General features: G+C 39.4%; 1 protein-coding gene across 3 annotated transcripts in view; it reads left to right on the top strand.

The window, feature by feature from the left end:
* Positions 1 to 17,877, top strand: part of AFF2 (ALF transcription elongation factor 2) — a 329,870-nt gene that overhangs the window by 77,502 nt on the left and 234,491 nt on the right. For all 3 annotated transcript variants that reach the window (XM_034064377.1, XM_034064376.1, XM_031047127.2), the window contains exons 2-3: positions 8,173 to 8,293; positions 14,115 to 15,002. In XM_034064377.1, coding sequence (XP_033920268.1) covers positions 8,173 to 8,293; positions 14,115 to 15,002 — 1,009 coding nt within the window. The remainder of the gene's footprint in view (positions 1 to 8,172; positions 8,294 to 14,114; positions 15,003 to 17,877) is intronic.

Genomic DNA, 17,877 nt, shown 5'->3' with positions numbered 1-17,877 from the left:
TATAAAGAGAACCTTGGACATTTTCATAATTTGAGGTATCCAGGTAAAGGAACTGTGACAAGCATTGTCAGATCTTTAACTTCATCGCTTAGTGTTATGCCTTGAGAGTGATATATGTACAAATACTTTGTAGCAGTACTAGGCTATGTTTGCTGTCAGTGTGTATAAAGAATAACACACAACATGCAAGTGAACAAAACTGTGTCATCTGTAACAATAACCTAGAATGCTGGTGCTGATGGGCAGGTGGAGTCTGATGGCAACTAGGAAGCCAATAGGAAGCTATGCAGTGAAGTACATTTGAATTATGGTATCAATGAATTTCGAAGAAACTTCAAGTTTCTGTTTTCAACAGAATTTTAAAGCAAGCAAAAAAAATTGAGCAGAAGGAACTGACATATCCTGTTAAACTCGCAAGGGCAATGAAATTTGGTTTTCAGATTGAACCTCACTCCCTCTTCAACCCACTTGTAATAATCAGCATCCCCTCACAGTCACAGCACATTACCAGTCTAATAAAGCTTCCTAATCCAGCTCCCGTGTCCTAAATGTAGTTCATTAGATGCCAAAAATGCTCATAAATTTCACATTCATCGAAGGTTGTTCCAGTTTCTCTGTGGTTTAGTGTAAGTTATAGCTGGATTCCAGGTGTCTGGGAAGTTGATATCAATGCCATTATGTGCATTCATTTATTAACAGAACAAAAAAAGTTACAACAGAAATAACCTCCTGAAGTTATCTTAGCTGGTTCTTTTATTTATGCATCATATGTTTACTCTTAGAAATGCTTCATTTTGGAAAGCAAATTTATGTGACTGATGTTCTAATGGCTCTGCATCTTTTAATGTCCTTTTGAAGGTGTGGTTATAACCACTTTTCTCTTAGTTTTCTTCCTTCCCTCCCTCCCTCCTTCCTCTGCTTTTCCTTTGGTTTTGCTTTTGTTTTTGATACTGCAAATGTGAACTGACAAGAAGACTGTAATAGGGCTCCAAAACATACCTTGAACACACTTTGTTAACCAAATTACAATTGCTGATGTCATTTACACATGTTGCCTTTCAAAGGATGAGCATGTTCATTTAATTTGCTTTTTAAATATCCATAGCAGTGTCCCCAAGCATTTTAATAAAGCAGAAACAGTTAATTATTGCCAAATAACGATATCCAAATATAGTGGTCTGCAGCTTGCTTTTAAATATATCTGACAGCACTTCTCTCTTGAAAAGAAAATTGTATAAATTGCCAGTTATTATAATTTTGAATAAGTAAGTCTTATCTTGCCTCTGTTTCTCTTTCCTTTGCACCCCTCTGCAATCCTGTTCAACAGCCATACTTGCACTGGGACCATTTCTATTACAGAGTGATTGAGCTCTGATTTACACATCAATTACCCAACTTCATGGAGATTTTCATGCTCCCCTAGCTGACATCAATGAAGCATAACTGCGCAAGCACTTTATTTCATCCCAGTTTTTGATAACTCAGACTGATAACTAATCATATTGAAAGACAATGTGCTATGATACAGGAAACAATAAATGTTCCCCTTTGAAACCGCATCTATTCTTTATATCCTTACTATTCAGGAGCTTATCTCTGTCATCCATTCCTTCAGAATTGTTCCTTCCAAATTCACATTTAAGGAAAGGTTTGGGGTTGCATAATACCAAAAAGAGGAGAAAATTGAGTGAAAATAACATTTTCTAGGTATTTGGGGGGGGGGAATAAAATGAATGAAGAATATGACAAATATAAGCCAAACCCTTAGCCTTCTAGCTTAAATTTCCATAAATTGCCCAGGGGTCTCTTGGGTGTTATTTTGTTTGGAAGCTTTAATCTTCTGTATTCTCTATCAAATATGCTACAGGAATGGCATTGTTTTTAATGCAAATTGTGAAGAGATTTAGCTCATGTGGATAGATAACTAGTGACCATTTCAAGTGCTTCTCTACAGAACTGTTGAACATCAAAGACAGAATATTCTGTATTTTAAAATAAATCATTTATCTTCAAGTGTGGTGATAGATACGTTCTGTGCTAGGTGCTTCAGTAACTGTTCATGCTATGAAGAAGAGCACAACATTAAAGTAAATGTTAAATAGGAAAGACAGCGAGGAGCTGTAGAGCTGTTCTATTATGGCTTGATGGGTCTCTGTCAGGTACTAAAATTACCAGGACAAAGATGTAGGTTCATTGCTGATAAACACAGAAAGAGGAGTTTTGCTATTTTAAGTGCCCAACACCCTCTTTAGGCTGTTATCATTAAGTGAAACAGAGACTTCAGATGAACAGGGAACATTAACAACATTAAGTGGTCATATTTGTGCTTATAGGTCAGGTTTTGAAATTCTCCTCATTTACTGAATATGTTTTAAGATCAGCAATGAAATTTAAGACTTAAGGCGCTTTTTTAATATTTTTTCCTTTTTTAATTTTTTTCTTTTTTTTTGTTATAATTTGCAATAAATGTATTGGAACATCATAGTGCATAGTGGGAGAGTCTGAATGTACCAAGGAAGCCTGTTCTCCTTCCCTTATACAGTATTGTGCTACTCTGCTTTTACATGAAATCAATGGAGGTATGGTGAGATAAATCTGGAGTTATATAGAGGTGAATTCCTGATGTAATGTGTTTGCTAGAAGGAGTCTTTTACCTAGTTTGATTATCAGGTGAAGTACCTTTTGCCTTACAGTTTTACTGGCATTGAGAAAGAATTGCCCTAATGTGGAAAAGTAAGCGTATTTTAATGTGTATTTTAAGCATGGGGATATTCTCATGGACCTGAGCTGGGTTTCTCATGCAAGTAAAACATGTTCATGAGTGGTTTTTGATTTGGGGTGTTTAATGCCTTGTGCAGGCACATGAGTGAGTTCTCGAAGAAGTCCTGTTTCCGAATTGACTTCTCCAACTTCCTGAGTGCTTGTGGCAGAGCAATGATTCCATCCCAAAGTCAGAGCTATGAAGAAATAACCTAGGGAGAAACTTATTTTGTATCCACAGTGTCTTAGTTTAGAAGCTTGTGTTTATTTCTTGTTTCCACAAATTGCAAACAATTCAGTTTGAGAACTTTCATCTTTTAGGCATATCTGATATTTTAAGGGGGGCAGAACTAGTACAGGGGGATCTTTGATGATATTGATATTTGATTTGATCATAGTGTGCATTTTTACGAATTCAGACAAGTTACTGAGAACAGTGACTACTTCTTCCCTAACTTGTGGATAAATCCTGTTTTCCTTGAATGTTGTTCATTTGTCCCCATGGGTGTATTCTGTCACTACTATAAAGCCTCTCTGCTCCATCATTTTTATTGATTCTTTTCCTGTTGTGCTTTTGTTGTTTTGACTGAATCAACAGAGTGATGCTCTGTTCTCATTCATGCTTTTTTTGCAACATTAGGTGTTTGATAATGAATGTTTTTTGTTTCCTACTTCATATCACAATGACTAGCCTATCACGTTTGGTCTGATTTCTTCTACTCTTTCTCTTGTCTTTCAGGCTCTTGTCTTCCCTGCCTAGCCTTCTGCACTTTGGGAGACTACTTCAGTGGCTTAGTTAGCACATCCTTGAAGACAAACCCCAAATGCTAGTTTTCAGCCTTTACCTGTTGGTCTTATTTCATTAGCTTTCCATTAACTCTTCCTTCTAACCTCCTGCTCTGTTGTAGTCTGTCCTAAAAGGCTCTTTCTTTTCTCTCCAGATCTTTTGCACCAAGTCTTCTCACTTTCACCACTGACACTAACACTGTCTTTTCCAGTGCCCTGAGTTTTATTGCTCTTGTTCTTCTTGTAGACAGCATGTGTCTGACTTTGTCTCTTGCTGCCAGGTCCACACTTTTAGCTTTCAGTCCAAAACCTGTGTACATGCCTGCTATCTTTTGCCTTGATAACTGCCTTCTCCTGCCTTAGCCCTCTTCTCCCCTCTCAGCTCCATTCTCTGCATTCAGTCTGGTCCAGATTGTCCCTGCAGCCATCATGGCCCATGGTGAGGGTGAAAAGGTGAAGCTCTATGGATCTCACTGATGATCTGCAGATTCATACAGGCTGAGCACCTGGCCCCTTGCAGCACATCAGCTCACTCCTGTCTCTTAGGCTGTCCGTAGCTGAGAATGATGACAAATGGATGTCTGCTGGTCTGATCAGGGGGTTGGAACTAGATGATCATAAGGTCCTTTCCAACCCTAACTGTTCTACGATTCTGTGATTAAGTATCAAATGTCCTTATGCAAAATGCACTAGCAGCCTGCCCACTGTTAAACATCCCAAACCTGTAATACAGTTATGGTTACTGTTCTTTCTGCCAAATCCAGCACACTGGTAATCTGTAGATCACCGGTCTCATCTGCTTCTTAAACATTCTTACTGCTCCCATTCCTGATCTTCTCATGTTTTATACAGGCTTCCCCATTCAAATTCAATTATTAATGTCATAAATGGTAACAAACCAATAAGGCTCATGTATTTAAACTACATTGTCACACAATAGCTGCCTTCTCTGGTACTGTATCATGGCCTGCAGCTGTTTACTTCTAAATCCCTTTAAGAAATATTTGTGAAAGTCTGTATTTGTGATTTCCTGCTCTCCTGGCTTTAGGGCAGTCATGAAGTATTTCTTATACTAACGAGACAGGCTGAACTCTGGTGTTCTTCCTGGTATCTGACTGTAGTTTTCACTGACACCTTCACCACTAATCACATATCTGTATTTCACAGAACATTAGTTAAACTAAATATTAAACATAAGTCCCAGAGATTGCATTGTGGCCACATTAAGAGTTTCTGGAGAGCATCCCATTAGGTTCTCAGTGCACTGCAGCCTTAAGATCTAATCAGCATCCCTCTTTAGATTACAAAGAATCCAAAGAAATTGTTATCCTAATCTGTGTATGATCTTATAATATTTGACTTTCCAAAGCCACAATCAGCACCCTGTCAAGCATTCCTATAGCAAAAGTACATGTGCAGAGAAATAAGCCAAGTAATTGACCTGACAGGATGAGCAAAGTACTTCCTTCCGAACCGATACTTTGGACACTTAAGGCTGCCGTGTGACTGCATGAGTGGGAAGTTCAAACTGAACCTTTATTTTTTGTGTGTTCTCACTAAGAGAACAAGAGAGAGATTTGAATTGATGCAGAGGTAGCAATTCACTTAGGGCTTTGCTTGTGCTGTAAAATGGATGTTCACAGGTTGGTGGTAGGTAAACAGCACTGGGGTCCGTTGTGCTCACTTCTTGGATGTGTGGAGTAGATACCTTTCATAAACACATGCACTAATAGAGAAATACTTCACTTTGTGTTGGAAAACACTGTTTTTTCAGCTTTTTGCTGTTAACTTTGTAAATAATGTCTTAGCTTAACTTAATGTCCTTTAAAGTGGTTATGCCACTTTGAGTTACTGCTGTTTTCAACGTTTTTTATTTGTGGTTTTGTAATGTGTCATAAAACATACCTCAATGGTCTTAGAGCCTTTGCTGCTTTTTCTCAGATGGGATATGGCAAAATGCCTCACTTGGTTCCCTAAATACTTTACGTGCTTGAGACCAGAGCCAGCTTTTAGATAAGAGTGCTAGAACCTCATGTGAAGGATGAGACCTGTTCTGTGCCTGTAATCTATTGTTCTGGGATCAGGGCATTCAGTGGCCTGATCCTGGTTGATTTGAATGGGTCTGCTGTTTCACCCTGGAGCTCTGGGCCAAGGTTGCCATGTGGGAAGCTGTGAAACACAGCTCTAACTTTCATGAATCATTCTTTCTGAAGTGATGTTGGCAGTGCCTGGGATAGGACTGCTCCCATAAGCAAAGATTACTTAGGACGTGAAACCCTGCTTACACTAGATTCACTCTGCTGGTGTTGAGACTAAGAGTCATGCAGTCAGTGGGTCAAACTGCTCAAAGGATGCTCCAGAAAGATCTCCCATGAGAGGAGTGAATACAGAGTGTTCCTGCTGCTCCTGGGCTGGCTTATTCCAGGCCTAAAGGAGCATCCTATGGCAGAAAATTTGCAGGGAGAGTTGGACTCAACCTTGTCCTCATCTTCATGTACCAATTGGAAGCAGTTTAGTCATTTATTCCCATACCTGTGGATTTAAATCTTGATTTAGGACACGAAAGGGGGAAGGCTTGTGCTCCCCTGTACCTTTTAGTGAACAGGTCTCTTGTGGTTTGCAGTATTGTGTCAGCAATGTGATCACATATAGTATAGTAAAATGACTGCTGCTTACAGAATTTTCCCTTCCAAGTTTCTCAGGAAACCAGCAAATCGTCCTATAGCTTCTGCAGGAATATTGGGAATGATTGTAACAGTGTTCTGGAACTTGGTGGTGGAGGAGTGATGTCACCAATAAATAAAATAAATGAACTGTGGCATCTTTTCAGTCTTCTAACTTGTGAAAGGAAAAGGTGGATGGAAATGATTCAGCTCAGCCTGTGTGTAGGTGGCTTTGCATTTGATGTACAAGCTGTATTTAAGCCTTTTTCAATCCCAACCAAGTGATCTTGAATTGCTTAAAGCAATTATTAATTAATATTTTGTATTTAGGGATCTTATTTGTGGCATTAGTGTGTTTTTTTCTTTCCTTCCCTGTATAAAACCAATGAGTGTAAGGATACGTGGAGTCATCAAGCAACAGACATAAGCTTTCCTGTGCTCTCTGCAGGGCTTGCAGGTTCAAACACAACCTGCCTGAATCATAAGAACTTTAATTGAGTAGATAAAGAGGTCCTCATAATTATAAACTGCAGTAGGTATAACAAGAGGCTAAATACATAGCTGTGGTTTTAATTAGCTGGTGCTTTAAATTAGTAATTGTGGTTTCACTCAGAAATCAGTGACTTTATACACTGTTAAAGCCTCATCACTGTGCAGTTCATTCCTCATTATATCTCTCGGTGTGAAGCTTTCAATACAGCATCATGCTGAGCTAAAAAGGCAAAAGTTGTAGATATTTGGTTATCTTCCAAGTGCAGTGGAGCTCTATGGAGATTTAATTCATTCTTGCCAGAGATAGGAGAATTAAGTGTTCTTTGTTACATATGTAATATGTATGTTTGTATGTTTGTATTTGTACGTGGAGGCTGTGCGTGGATGTGTGCACATATGTCTGGAATCTGCTTATAAGGAATAATGTTAGTGCATATACTGAACCTGTTATTCAAATTGTCGTCTGGAATTTGGTAGCTAATTAGCTGACACAAAGCAGAGCCAAAAGCCTCATAACAAATCAAATCTGGGCTGAAAGCACAGAAGTATCCCTTTATGCTTGTCGCATGAGAGGTTGTCAGTGCAAGTTGAAGCATGCATCCTTCCCTTTCCTCTTTCCATTTTTCTCCCTCCTTTAGGGTTTTAATTATATCTTTTGCCTCAGAGGAGCAGGAGGTAGTTTGCAAAGCCAAGAGACCAAAGTACTTCAGTGCTATTCAGGGGAGAAGTGAATGTGGTCTCTCAGCTTGTCATTTAGGTCTGGCAGGTGCACAAAGTAAGCTGACATACTGATAAGTGCCACTTGCCATTGCTACACTGAGGCGCTAGATCCTTTTCTGTTTGTTTGTAGAACTATCTGATCCTGGAATCAACTACCCTGAAGCCTCTTCCCGGAGCCTGCTACAAAAACACATTTGAAAACCCCCTTGACATCCACAATGCAACCATACATAGATTTTAACAAGTACAAGGGACAGAATTAGGTGGTCTAACTCATAGGAGGCTGAACTGAAGTAGTGAGAGGGATAGAGACAAGTGTTACACAGTTAAATGGATTTGAAGGTCTTGTGGTGCTTCCCTGACTTTGCATTTGATATCTCTGCAAAGACACATTCATTGTGGGCACAGATCTGTGTTTGTGTGCTTGTGGTGCGTGTATTTTGCAGGCAGTTCATACAAATGCACCAAAATATATTTTACTCTTCTGCATAGTGCTCTCTTAATGTGAAAAGAACATTTTTGTCTGTTTTCACTTCAGCAGTGTCCTGACTGTCCTATTGCCCAATTTCACATATTATTATGATGTCAAATTTACATTTGGGTAAATTATTCAGTGACTGTATCTTTCTTTCAGAATTGTTCCCAGGAGTTGTGTTGTTTCTGATGTTTTGCTGCTCTTACTGATAGTAATGAACATGTACTAAATAGTGGGGAAAATAATGTGTCTTTTTTGTGTCTTTCTCCTCTTCAGTCACTATGAGCAAGACCGGAGTGCACTTAAGCGGAAAGAATGGGAGAGAAGGAACCAGGAGGTCCAACAAGATGAAGATCTCTTTGCTTCAGGTTTTAACCTCTTTGGGGAGCCCTACAAGGTAAACTGTATTGTTGTGCTTTACATTTTCAGAATGCCTTTTACCAGAATGCATTTTACAAATACCAGTAAAGCTTCTCTTCACCTGTAAGAAAAGAAAGTATCACATCTGCCTTGGTAGTTGTACTTCTGAACACGCTGTTTATCCAGATCAGCACATGGCATCAGAACAAACTGAATGCTCTGCCCAGCATTTCAGGCTAGCATTTGCAGAATCAGAGTTTTTGTTAGAGTACAGGTCAAGATTTCTTCCTGTCAACACACAGCAAAGTCCTGTGATAGAAGTGCGTGCAGCTGATATGGCTATGATTGAGTTCATACTTATAAAGCTAGCACTTGGTCCTTTTATTTTTAAGAAGAAAATATACCTGAGTTGTTAAAACCAATGCCCTCTTATAGATAACGAGCCCGTAAGCTTTCTTGTGCAATCATAACCATCCAAAGAAGTCTTTTGGGAGACCGTTTGAACCTTTGGGGAGCTTAACAAGGGTATGAAAGGGACTTATGACAAGACTTATTCTCTCGAAGGAGCTTTGCTGCCTGAGATTTTCATCGCCAAGGGATGTCCCCCTTTATGATTTCTGCTGCTTTGATTTCCTGTAAGCCATTCCCTGAAGAATTCATCAGAATGTAAATTTCCATCTCTCTTTCTCCTCCCAATCAGTGACACCCATTGAAAGGCCACCACTTCATCTTTCCATTTTACATTGTTAGCAGCTGTAGGGAGGATGAGGGCTCTTTGAAAATTGCCCGAAAAGGAGGAAGAAAGGCTAGAATTATTATCAAATGATGCCTAATAATTACAGACTGGGAGAGTGTGATAGATACACTTGACTCCTAACTGTACTTTGGTTCAGGCTAAGGAGAGACAGGCCTCACGTCCTTGGGGTGAACTTGCAGTTGGAAAGCCCCTGGCTCACATACAAGGGAGCGGAGGTGTCTTGAAAACTATTTCGAAAGGTGGTTTCAAAACTCAGAAATGCAAGATAACTGAAGTACTGAGCATGTTATCAGAGCTAAAGCAAAGACATCTATCTTGTCTGTGCTGTTGACTAGCAGCCAACTACTTCAGCCTATAAATATTACCATCAGCATGGGCCCAGTTTGAACTCTCCCTGAACTGCAGCTGGACTGCACATCAGGTAACTCTCCCCTTTGGGCAGGGATGTCTCAAGGTTTGAGATCCTGCACTTGAGACTAAGAGATCTTTCCTTTCACAAGGCAGAGAGATCCCTTACCTGCTAAAGCTGCTTGGTAAGTGATTGATAGCATGCTGAATTAATAATATGAAACATTACTAATCTGTGTAGTTAGTGTAAATATTGTATGAATAATTCCATTAGACATGAACTGTTGGCCAAGTTTGGGACTAAGTTTGGAACCAGCCATCCCTAGGCTCCAAAAGGAGTTTAAAAAGCAAGGGGGTCCACTTTTGACCTCATGTAGGGTTCTCCATGCTCTTTGCATCAGGTGTCAGAAAATCTCTCTTTTCTTTCTTCTATTCCCAGACCTAATGTCCTTCCTTGTTTATCATTCCTTCCTCAGTGTGTTTCCACAGAAACCCGGAAAGGACTATTAGGGTAGGGAATACCACAACTGCTGTTTTGGTGTTTTAAAAACTGAAGAGCTAGCAGTTGTGTAAGATCGCTCTGAGTTTGGGGGTATTAAAACCTGTCCATTTGCTCACGGAGTTTACTGCCATTGTGTATCATGAGATGTGTAGAGTATCCGCCTCCATCTGTCATCTCTTTGCTCTAGCTGTTACAGCATCTTCCTTTCTATTCCTCTGTCAAATAAAACTTAGGTGATCATTATGGTTTTGGACAAGTGCATGTTCCTATGTCATAGAATCATAGAATAGTTAGGATTGGAAAGGAACTTAAGATCATCCAGTTCCAACCCCCCTGCTATGGGCAGGGACACCTCACACTAAACCATATCACCCAAGGCTTCATCCAACCTGGCCTTGAACACTGCCAGGGTCGATTCTCTGTGGTATATGTATGTGTACACATACATGAAAAGAAATATTTATTTGTGTGGGTGTATAAAATACATTTGCACACGCTTATTAAAAGATAAAAATGTTCTTTTCAAGCTCTGCTGTCTCATGTGGGGAAACAATGACAATGTTTTGACAACATGATGACATCCAGCATTATTTCAGGGAGGTCGGGCAGTGAGGGCTGTGTTGCCCTTTAGTGCAAGTGGGTTGCAGGTCTTGCCCTCGACCTCTGGTGGGACCTGCTAATGCTTGATTTTGCAGAAGTGATCAGAGAAGAGCTTGCAGTGACAACAGGCATTTGAGAAAGGCAATGTCAAAGTTTTCCTGAGACAAGCTGTAATTTTAGCACTGAGTTGTTGATACTGTTTAATGTTTTGAATTAGTAAAGGCTTTCAGAGATGAGTGTTTTAGAGAAAGCAGTGGGAGTATTTTTATTGCCTTTAAAAGGAATCGTCTTAGAAGAGGTCAACTTGAGAAAGGGAGCACAATGGGAAGCATTTCTATTGGGAAGCCTTTGATGAATGTTAAATCATTTATCTTTTTCAGGTAAAGCCCCTCAAAAACAAACCCCACAAATCTCAAGCTTCTAACCCACGGAGGTTAGTTTAACTATGAGGCATGAGTTGTGAAACCTCAAGTTTCATGCGAATTTTCAGAAAACCCTCATAAATTGGGCCTACAAGTTTGAGTGTCTTAATTCTTTTCTTTGTTAACCTAGAATGCAGTGGGTAGCTAGCAAATTGGTCTTCCAATGGGATTCTATTACAGATACTTGTAGAAAGCAATAGAACCAGAGGTAGGAAGGTGTACATTTCCTAAATTAACAGGAGCCTAGAATGACGGGGAAGGCTCCTAGCCATGAGTCACAAGCCAGGCATATAATTTATGCCTTGGAATTCTCAGAGAAAGCTTCATTTCCTCAATAGTGGCAAAGTTGCTATTCAGCATGCTGTGCAGAAAACAAGATGTGCACAGCTATTCTTTAAGGAATAAGTCAGTCATCCAGGATATGAAGGCAGAAATTGTCCCAAATCTGGAAGTAAAAAAGAGCAACCGCAAATTATGACTGGATGTTGTGTTTGCCTTGCTGGTATCCCAGCTTGTCAGGGATACTCTGCTTTGCACAAGAACCCTGAATATGTTGAGTCAATAAAATAAAACCATTAATGTTATGCTTTATAGCTTAAATGCAGGTAGTACACTGCAGTACACACCCGAGCTTGTTCAGGTGGCGTTACACAACTCGGGTCTTAGTTGTGCATATTCTAGTTTTATTTAAGCATAAGCCAAATTACTGTTCACGTTCACTATGTGTTTTTTGCTTTGCAGTCTAGTCCAAAGGCCATTTAAGGGAGCAATAATCCTTCCATTGACTTCAGTAACTCAATTGGATATGAGCTTTAGTGCACTTAAAGGATGTTTAAATTAATTTAATCTCTATGCTTTTCAGGAAATTTATTTTTTATTAATGCTCCCTGTAAATGACTACAAATAATAATACTTTATACAGTGGCTTTTATCTGCACAATGTTCACCAGAAGCACAGTTAGCGTCAGGCAAAATTGTATTTATCGTTGTGACATGTAAAAGAAAAGAGGTGGAATCAGATACCTCCAACACAGAAATGATTGAAAAGCTCTACATACAAAATTAAAATATTGATTATTTCTGTGAGGATCTAGACAAGAGCCATTTAATGTGCTGTGATGTGAAGTGTTCTAGTGATGATATGTTGTCAGTACTTTCTTTTTTTCCTTGTAATAAAAAACCCCAAACTTTTGCTTTCTGGAAAGTAAGCTGAACGCACCCTGCAAGTGTAGCTGAAGCAGAGGTGAAGGCTGGTGCTCAGGCTTTTTTGGATCCTCATCTGTTCCCTGTGCTACCTCATAAGGAGTTAAAGTGTTTGGGGAAGGAGGAACAGAACAAGTATGTAAGTGTTTAGACTTCGCATCATAATTCCTGCTGGGCCCTTAAGCACAATGGAATCTCCTTGTTTTAAATCTGGGGGTTGAACAGAGAGAGCCTGGTTTTGGCTGCTGCCCAAACAGCTCATTGTGCAACTCAGTTGAAGGAGACTACTCATATACAAAGAGCTTATTCTTAGCTTAGCTACAATATAATTTTTGCCACTAAAATGGCCAACCTAGGGACTTAGTGAATAAAAGTGATCCGTGGTTCTCCACACCTGGGATTATTAACTGTCAGTTAGGAGCACCGGCAAAATGTATACAGATGAGAACAACACTGAACAGTTGATTTTTAAATCACTGCCTCAGTGCAATGGTAATGTATGTTACAATCCAGAGAATGAGCAAAAGGAAATTTGCTTTTATTATCTTCTTTTTAAAACTCTTTTTATGGCCTGTGCAGTACTAAGGAAAAAAACTTTCTGCAATGCTCTTCTCATCTCCTGACTAGTTTACAAGTGGGTGATATAAGCAGATATTTCAGGAAAAATCCATGCATCGATTTTTTTCATCGCTCAAACTTCTATTTAATACTTGAGGAAAATGGGATCAGTGGCACATAGGATCCCTCATTGAGGAATGAGGTGTGACACTCTTACCAAGTACAAGCTTATAGTGCTGCCTTTCCTCATCTTTGTGGCCTGCTGTTCAGGCATCTTTGGACTCTGGCACTGTTTGCTGTATGGAGTGAAAAAAACCCCAAACATAAGTGAAAGCATAGTTGGTTGTATCCTGTGGTATCTTACATACACTACAACTTTGTCATTTAATTCCAGACTATAGAAGTTAACCATCTGCTTGAACAGGAACTATACGTTTGCTTTGGTTTTATCCTTTGAGTCTTATAAAGTAATAAGCATGGGGAAGAAATTGTTTTAGTTCTCTGCTGGTCACTTTAGTGGAACATAAAGGTCAGTAAAAGGTTGGTACTTTGGGTCTCTTTGGGTGAGTTACAACAGGAAGAGAGAGGAAATTAGCTGCGTGTTAATTATAGCTTCAAGCTTATTTGTGCAGCTTTTCACAAGTGAAAGGAAAAAACCCCACTTGATGCTTCAGAGGTCTAATAGCAGTGAAACGCAGATGAGTCAGTGTTTACTTATTACTGGAATTCAGAGTAAAGTGGGACTCACAAATATAACCAGCCTGCAGACAACGGAAGAATCCCGGTACTTAAGAATGCAGCAATCGTGTCTATTTATGTTCTGTAAGAAAATATTTTTGAATAGTCTTTTCCTTGAAGTTACTGTAGTATTTGAGTGGGTAGAAGTGTTTTCTTTTCTAGGTTGAGATGCTAGATACCTCAGGTCAACCTGAACCCTCTAATGAAAAGTAATTGGAGTTACACTGAAGTGAAGAGATCATGTATTTATTGCAGACTACCCAGGTTCTATTTCTGGACTGTGGGTCAAGGGGCTGATAGAGCAATAACGTACTTAAATAAACTGTGTGATTGCAATTCAAATGCTCAGTAGCCGGTAATTGCACGTGAACGTTTTACATGATATGAAATGTACAAGTCCAACATCTCTGACATAAAACTATCTTATTTTTCTCCTAACATCCGTAACTGATGCAATTTAAACACTTCTCTGAGAGCATATTTAAGAAAATGGGAAGCAGTATACAAGTGTTACTCATGCAAGCCTGTTTCAAGAGATTCTTTCAACACAGTTATTGATAGGTTTTTCTTACATAACATATGCAAAATGTAATTGAAATTAAATTAAATGTCAGCATGACACCATTAAAGAGCTAACATTTGCTGTCTTCTAAGGCAACTATTCTGAGCAGCAGCTTGTAATCAGGAATGTACTCACTCTTTTGCTTCATATGTTTTCTTGATATTTTAGACAAATAAAGGTGATGCCCTTGCAAACCGTGTCCAGAACACACTGGGAAATTATGATGAGATGAAGGACCTGTTAACCAACCATTCCAACCAGAGCCACCTTGTAGGAATCCCAAAGAATTCTGTCCCACAGACACCTATTGACAAAAATGAACAGACCTTTTTCCCAGAACCGAGGAACAGGATGATCCCATCTCATCAAATCAGTGGCCACTCATCAACATCAATGCCTCCACCTTCGTTGTCATCTAACTCTACTTTGCTACACAGTCACCAGAGCAGCAGAAAGTCGAGGACAGACTGGTCACGGGGTGGTCACAACACTAGTGGGGCCCAGCCAAGCCAATCCAGTAGTCAGCAGAGCCGGACAAAGCATAGCTCCTCTCATGACCAGGCACAGGGCAGGTACGAAGACCTCTATAATTGTCAGAGTGAGCAGCATAAAAGCGGGGGAACTGAGGAAGCAAATTCTATGGCAGCATCTTCACATTCGAGGAGGCACACTCATTCCAAGTCAGCACCTGGAGAACATACTTACAAAGAAAACAGTCATTCGAAGTCACCTGCAGAGCTTGAATTTGTAGCTCATGGTCCTGGATCTCCACTTCCTTCCACTTCGTTATTATCTGCAAACAACAGTCTTTCGTCTCAGAATTTCCCACCAGGACTTCACTGCAAGAACAGCATGGTCCAGCAAAAGCCTACAGCCTATGTCAGGCCTATGGACGGTCAGGACCAGGTACCCAATGACTCACCTGAACTGAAACCTCCGATAGAAATCGAGAGTGGATATGGAAATCAGTCCTTTGGAACACTGCTTGAAGGAAAAGTGAACGCACCTAGTTCAAAGAACAAAGTACCAAAGCTCACCATTCCTCCTGTTAATGAAGTAAGTGGCTTAAAATATCTTCTCTCTAGTGCTGCTTGAGTATTTCATGCACTGAATATGTTTTACTAGAAATATGCAGGTCCATTTCCAGTCTAAACCATTTTCTTTTTCTAGAATGTGCATGACTAATGTTGGCAAAGTCTGTTTGTGATAGTCCGAGTAGCAATGTTTAATGAAGTTTTAAAAGCAGTTTGGAATACTAACACTGTTCTTTTCTGATCAATATTAAAAGGTGAGATCTGTTTTGGTGTAATATATTTATACCAGCTTGAATTTTGGACACAGAACTCTAATATCTCAGTTAATGTGCAGTTTTCAATCTTGCATTTTCAGCTACAAGCTAGTTTGATAGAAAGGTTGGTGTGCTAAACTCTAAGGAAAAGTGGCAGTGTTCAGATCTAGTAGTACTAAATAGTTCTACCAGCAAGGAGTTTATTTACAGAGTTTGCTAAATTCTTGTTGCTCTTAATGGAACTAATGTGGCTCTAGTTCTGAGTAACGCTTATGGAAATGTGTCCCCTTAAAGCTTTTATGCAATCTGAAGAGCTCTTAATTTTGCGATTCTGTCCCAGTCTCTGCTACCAAGAGTTTAAACTGTTGAATTTTGTATTGCTGGTCAGTACAGGAGTCCTGTGAGGAACATTTTAGCTGGTTCATGTTCACGTCCATTCCAAGCACAGATGTCTCGTATAGGTACCAACTGACCTATTTACACTCTGTATACTTTTTCTCTTATTCTGAGTTTTGATAAAGCAGCAACCTATGCAAGGTAGGTTTATATGTATGAGCAGAGCTGCAATATGGGTTTTTCATAGCTTTCTGTTTCCCCCCAAATATTTCCCTCCTTGGTAATATTTTTATACCAGGAATGAGGAGCAATGCATTCTTAAGCCACTTTGTTGCAAAAGGTCAGCTTTTTCTGTTGGAATAATTGTTTCAAGCCAATAATTTGTTCGACTATTTAAAAACTTGATGTTATTTATTAACATTCCAGGCAGCAACAAAGACTGATGTGTTTTGCAGTAGAGCTTGGAATAATTTTCTGGGAACTGCATCTGAAAACAGTAAAAGGCCTATTTATATCAAGTGGAAGCTGAGGGTTGCTTGCAGATGGTGTTTTATTAGAAAATGTATTTGTTAATAAACGTAGCTTTGTACAAGATTACTTTACAGATGTTTCTGTTTATTTTTACCTTAGGTTAAAATCTGCTGATGTAGATGGCTTCATAGTCTGTTGCGATTTGTTGCTAGCATTGTTTGGCAAGTAAATAATTGCATGCAAAGGAAATAATGATGTTGTAAAAGCAAATACATTTTTCACTCTTGCCGTGTATTAGCACTGTGAGTCAATAGAGGGACTCTGCAGAGTCAGTAAGAAGTGTTTTTGGAAATGGAACATACCTTTTGCAACTTGTATCAACTATTAAGAATGCATTTTTTTCCTTTAATTTTTAGAGTGAATGAAAACCTGGCACTGTTGAAATCAATTCACTTGTTAGCAATGGTCTTTTGGGTACAGGACTTCGCCCACAGTCTTTTTGCATAACTCTAAGAAACTCTGATGTGAACTGTTGTTTTTGGAAAGATTCCTAGTTGCACAGATGAAAAATTGCATTAGGAACTTGTTGCTAGAGCTGCTTTAGTTTATAGTGTGTACAGTGAAAAGTATAGGTATATAATTAATTCATTTTTGTTCAGATGAATGGTAAACTCTAGGCACTTTAGAAATGCATGCAGATAATAATCTTAAAGCAGTCTGCTTTTTATGAGTGAACAATAATTTGAAGGGGGAATGAAAACCCAAAGCTGTGTTAAGGTGATGAATAACTTTCCTTCCCAATACAGACAGTCTGACAATAGCCAGACTGATGGATCTCTTACAGGCAAATCTCCTCCTGAGTTTGGAGGGTTGGATTTTTTTTACCTGTGTCAGGACAGTGAACTTTGGCCCTATGTGTTTTTCCACAGATGTGTATCCCGAATTTGATTTACCCTGTGTTCAGCAATAAAACTCCTTCCAATCCAACATTATAGATAACTGGTTTAGTTTAAGCTTAATCAGAACTGACAGTGCACACCTGTGAAACCCATAACATTTTCAGAATGACTGCAGCGGGTGGCTCTGTTGTAATCTTTATACAATTGATGTGGAGGCTTATGATCCTTCGGTGGTGCTTATCAATTTATGAACCTTCCCTAGCCACCTCAAGCTGTAGTGATCTGCTTGAAACGATTTTGCTCCTGCTCCCTGGGTTTTCATCCTAGCACTGTTCCAGGTGATGGTGGTGATCTTCAAACTAGCAGTAGGAAAGTTACTTTTGGGGGGCACTCCTCCATAATTTGTTCTGTAAGTCTCCTTTGTCCTTGTGTTGCTGAGTGTATGTATAGAGACATGTATAGAGTGTATGTATAGAGATTTGCACACCAAAAGCTTTTCTCTCAGAATTTTATATGCTCTTAAGATGAGGAATTCTGTGAAGAAATAAAATTCCTAAGTAATGGTCCTGCAATAATGGCACTTATTAGGATGGGCAAAGTTGAAAACGACAGGTTTTGCTATTTTGAGGAGAAGGAGGGCAATAAGTAGCCAAATATTTGAACAAGCAGATTTAAAAGATGAGTTCAGGCTGATGCGGAAATATGGTCTCATTTATCATGGCTTAATGGAAGAGGATGTTGAGTGCCCTGGAAGCATTTTGCCATGTGTAAGGAAGTGATCAATTTTATAACATAATTTGTGTCACTTGAGGTGTTGCTCTAAGAATCTTTGCTCGTTCCCTGGGCCCAATTCTGCCATCAGAGATGCCCATCCATCTTTCGGCTCCTCTGGAACAGACAACATTGTTAATGTCTTGCTGCTGGCATGTTTCTACTG

This window comes from Melopsittacus undulatus, chromosome 6 (assembly GCF_012275295.1).
Source record: "Melopsittacus undulatus isolate bMelUnd1 chromosome 6, bMelUnd1.mat.Z, whole genome shotgun sequence".
NCBI classification, from domain to species: domain Eukaryota; kingdom Metazoa; phylum Chordata; class Aves; order Psittaciformes; family Psittaculidae; genus Melopsittacus; species Melopsittacus undulatus.
The sequence above is the reverse complement of the archived record's forward strand: the minus strand, read 5'-3'. Positions and strand labels throughout refer to the sequence as shown.